The 5,029-nt window shown below is 38.7% G+C and overlaps 1 protein-coding gene across 1 annotated transcript; it reads right to left on the reverse strand.

Moving 5' to 3' along the window:
- Window positions 1-297: 297 nt before the first annotated feature.
- Window positions 298-1,606, reverse strand: hoxb1b (homeobox B1b). Its single transcript, XM_063003778.1, has 2 exons — window positions 1,018-1,606; window positions 298-893 (listed from the first exon to the last, which is right to left on the reverse strand). The coding sequence occupies exons 1-2, from the start codon at window positions 1,604-1,606 to the stop codon at window positions 559-561; spliced, it is 924 nt and encodes a 307-aa protein (XP_062859848.1). The 3' UTR covers window positions 298-558.
- Window positions 1,607-5,029: the final 3,423 nt, after the last annotated feature.

The following is a 5,029-nucleotide window of genomic DNA, read 5'->3' on the forward strand; positions in this document are numbered from 1 at the left end:
TAAACACCATAGTTTTTAATATAAAAAGGACTCAACTCTTGGAAGAAGGTATGTCTCAATGTGATAAATGAATACACTCGTTTCAGAAAATAAACCACTTTTATTCAGTTATTACTATTTAATCTGACAAACAATTAATATGGGCCAATATATGACCCTATGAACACATTGAAAAGTACATTCATAGTGCAAATTAGAACATCTCAAAATTCAAGAGTTGCAACATTTACAGATTTTTACACCAAACACATCCTGTAATCACAGTTTTTGCGACCTTGCAAAGCAGTAACATGCCAGCAGTAATGTCCTGACAAAGATAAAAGTGAGGAACACAGAAAATCTTTTACAACTGGCCTATACAAAAAATAAGTTACGTAGATTTTATCAGCTTTAAAAGGTTGGAACATGAACGTTTGTTGCAATGCAGGCGAAAAGCTGTATTCAGCTGGCTCCATTCCTCACTGCCCAACTATAAAGTTGGAACCTGTGGAACACTCTCATTCATGGCTTACTATACAGACTTGTAATATATATAATAATAAAGGCAGATAAATGTTATTAAATGGCATTTGAAGCGTCTGAGGACGGAGATGCAGCTGGAGATGAGTTGGTGGAGCTGTTTGTGCTTTGTACAGGAGCGGAGTCTGCTGATCTGTTCACAACTGGCACTGTTCCTTCTTTCTCGCGTTTTTTCTGTTTCATTCGACGATTCTGAAACCAGATTTTCACCTGGGTCTCGTTCAGTTCCAGCGTGGCGGCCACCTCGACCCTCCGCGCCCTGGTGAGGTATTTGTTAAAGTGGAACTCTTTCTCCAGCTCGGTGAGCTGCTTGGTCGTGAAGTTCGTGCGAATGATGCTTTGTTGTCCATGGATTCCGTATTCAGTTATCTTAACTGAAGAGAGACAGAAAAGTAAAGATGAGCTCATAAAAAAATCTACATTATTAAATCAACATGGTAAAATGTATGGCATTGGATAATCTACTAGGTTATAAAGGGAAAACGTTGTTTCACAAACCTGTTTTAGGTGGGTTCCTTTTAACTTTCATCCAGTCGAAAGTTTGCGCCTGTGTGGGACTTTTCTTTGATTCACAGTCATTATGAATGAATCCGGAATATTTGTTGTATGTGCCGTAATGATGCTGTTGCTCTTTCTCTCCGTAGCTATACGATGGATATTGACTGACTGGGATTTCTCCTGGCCTGCAGTTAGACTCTGTCACTGTCCCATTGCCGTTCCCGATGTTCAACACAGAAAAGCTAGGGGATTGCAAATACATGTGCTGTTCTCCCTGATTAAGAATGGCCTGATGACCGTAGTCCAAGTGAGAGCGGTTTGGCTTGCCGTAGTTTGCTTGACCTGCTGTAACTAAATCCAAATTGATGTGACATGGTTGGGACTGCTGGTGCGCATAATTCATGCCTTGACTGTCGTGCAGCGCCGTTGTAAACGAGCTCCCTCCAACTGACCGCCCATCAGCAAGGCAATTATTAGTGCCCCCACAAGCACTTTGCATGTACTCTTGATCCAAGCCAAAACATCCGACTTTTGAATTTAATGAGTTAGGTCCACGGTTATAAACAGAGTAATCTAGATACGAATTCATTTTAGACTTTCCACCCGGGGTTAATATGCGACGACGTGATGTCCCAAGTGCCCTACAACCTCTAAGCAGTATGTCAAACCTCAAAAGTTCTGTCCAGCTACATATCAACTGAGTGACATATCACGTGATCAAAATGCACCAATGGTGTGTGGCCCAAAGAGGCAACTTGGGCGTTGCGAGTGTCCATCAAACGAACGTATTTACATGACAAACACATGAATGGCACCTACTCATCAGTCAGATAAACGCACAAGCAAACATGCCTGAGGAGAATTTCATTACAGCAATAAGAACAATTTTATGAATTTACGATGTTTTTTTAGAGAGAATCCGCTATAGTATGTCCACTCTGGTTTTGAATGCATAGTTACTCCTACTTGAGATTAACTAATTTATGTAATTCTCTCTTTACTGGCAACCGTCAATCAAGCCTCTTTAAACACAATTATTTACAGATGCATTTATATTTAAAAGTAATAAAAGTATTAATGATTAAAAAACCAGCCCAAGTTTAAGTTTAAAGGTGCACAAATTTGAACAATATTCACAATGGATTAATTTTTAAGGTTACTTGCCATAAGTTCCTCCCTGACAAAACTCTTTGCTTTAAATACAAGAAATCCTTAATTATTTATTTTTTTTAAGTAGGTTTTACATTGACTAAACGATTATTTTTCTTTTACAATATTTCAGTCAGGCGTAATAATCTGTTTTAAAAAGAATGGGGTTTTTTTAACTGAAATTCATGTAAAATTGTAGATACTAAAATTGCACTGTGTGTGTGTGTGTGTGTGGGGGGGGGGGGGTTCCAGTATATATATGTCTGGGTTTGTGTGTGTATCTGCTCTGCGATGGATTCTCCGGGGTCTTTCCTGCATTTCGCCCAAAGAATTAGACCAACCTACAGAAAATAACTAAACCTGAGCGGTCTGAAAGGAGCGGTTTGGGTATGAAAGGATGGCATGAAATCCTCAAAACAATTGGAACGCGTTTACTCTCAACATAATATGAATTTCTTTGGGTCGCTCATTGTGAGACCATCATAATCAAGAAATTGAGAATGTGGGTCATTTGTAGGTCCATGTTTCTGCTCGTAAACACAATGGCCCACTAGGTTTCTAAAACCCTGGCTCAAACGGTATGCATCATTTCGAGAATTGATAACGGACTGAGTTTTCATGGAATTTTCTGTGGGTAATTTAGGTGGAGCACTAACGTTTGTTTGCAAGGACAGTGACGTGATTGTGTTTGTAGTTGGGAACAACACCTTTCCTTGAATTTTTTTCATTTTCATCCTGCGGTTTTGAAACCATATCTTGATCTGTTTCTCGCTGAGATTCAGTAGGTTGGCCATCTCACGGCGTCGTGGTTTGCCCAGGTAATGGTTAAAGTGAAATTCTTTCTCTAACTCCAGTAACTGAGCGCTGGTGTATGCTGTGCGCGTCCTTTTCCAGCCATCTGCCACAAAGAAAATGCAATGACTGTCATCGAAGGGAAACTTTAATTAAGTGCACAATCATACTTCAAATGTCAATCATTTATGTAAATCTTGAGAAAACTATATCACATAGCAATTCATTGTCTTAGTAGTTAAGATCATTTGTGCAGTCTTTAAATTTTATACCGTACATTCTATACAAAACTTTTATGTACTTAAAAAGAATATACCCACCATCAATGAGTGTATTGCAGAAGCTGTGATTTTTCTGTTTGGCTTTCTTTATAGAATCTGTCATCCAAGGAAAGACGAACATGTGGTCAGCAGCAAGGCCCTGGATGTTGGTTTGTAAACCAGTGTCTGTTTTGTCGCTGCGCAGACATGATCTGGGAGGTACTGCTGGAGAGAATTTAAAAAAGTATAATGTAATAAAGGTTGATAAAGGTCACCAGGAGAACTAAGCAAAGTACATTTCATCTTGGTCTTCTGCACTGACCAAACATTACTTTCTTGGACATTTTCTCCGATTGCCGCAGTGTGTCCAGTATCTGTGTTTAAACTGGTCGTCATACAGCCTCAGACAAGTCACTGCCTGATAATGAGCTGTTGATGTCTTGTTATGCGTTGTCTAGAGCTTCTAGCAAAACGCAGGCATCTCGATCACGTGACAGATTGGTTACCGAGGCCTCTTGGTGGGAGATCTAAAAGGTCACAGCAAAGCACGATATCAGTGAAGCTACACGAATTCAGCTTTACAACTAAAAAAGCACATGGGTCGGAGCTTACTGCAAAATAGTGTTAGACAGTAGACTATCTTTTTAACAGGGCTGTGATAGCTCAGTGGTTAAGGTACTGGACTAGTAATCAAAAGGTTGCCGGTTCAAGCCCCACCACCACCAAGTTGCCACTGCTGGGCCCCTGAGCAAGGGCCTTAACCCTCAATAGCTCAAAATTGTGTTCAGTCATACTTGTAAGTCGCTTTGGATAAAAGCGTCTGCTAAATGCCGAAAATTTAAATGTAAATGTCTTTTACAACCAAAATAAAGGTTCCATGTTTGTTTGTTTGGATTTAACCTTATCACATGTCTATACCATATACATATATAACCTACTCACACATTAAATATTAGCACTTGTTTGTGATGAATGGATTAATTTAAAATGGGACTAGCCCTTTTAACAAGAACAACATTTTGCGCATTTAATAATAATCACGTTTGTATTAAAGTGGCTGCGGAATAAATCAAGTGAAATATAATCTAAAACCACCAGGTCGTTAGTAGCCTACTGAAATCACTTTTAATTCAACAACAAAAGGAAACCAAACAAATGAATTAAAAATACAAAAACATATAAAAAAAGATTACTTGTTATAATGAATTAAAATCCTAACGCCCTACTTTAACCTAAAAGTAATGACGAATATATATATATCTAATAAAGATTTTAACGACATGCGTTTCAATGAGTAAACAGCATAATTCAAATAACATGAGCTACTCAACACCAACATAATAATGGATATACTGTTGGTCAGATTTTCCCTTTTCAACAGAAATATCTTGAAAAGATTTTAATGTATATTTGCCTTCATGTTAGAAGGAGAGTGCAGAAGTGCAGAAGAGAAAAATGGAAAACGAAACGAAAGATCGACCACGCTGAGGGAGAAACAAAGGCTGCTGAACTCGTCGTGAACCCGGACTGAAGTAATACGGTGATAAATCACTCCGACATATCCGCCATTCACAAACTGACTGTCTCAGTATAGCTCGCATAACGTCCAGTGCTCCGTGGGGTTTGACTGGAATTTACAGAATCACGTTTATGTTTATGTATATTTCTAATCAGACAAAAAACTATTTTTTCTACTTTAGTAGCCTATTACAAGGGCTACATGTGGCGACAAAACAACGAGACGTTAGAGGATAAATGAGCAGATTCACTGTGCTTCATACATCCACACAATAACTACATACACTTACAGA

Source organism: Trichomycterus rosablanca, chromosome 10 (assembly GCF_030014385.1).
Source record: "Trichomycterus rosablanca isolate fTriRos1 chromosome 10, fTriRos1.hap1, whole genome shotgun sequence".
Lineage (NCBI taxonomy): Eukaryota > Metazoa > Chordata > Actinopteri > Siluriformes > Trichomycteridae > Trichomycterus > Trichomycterus rosablanca.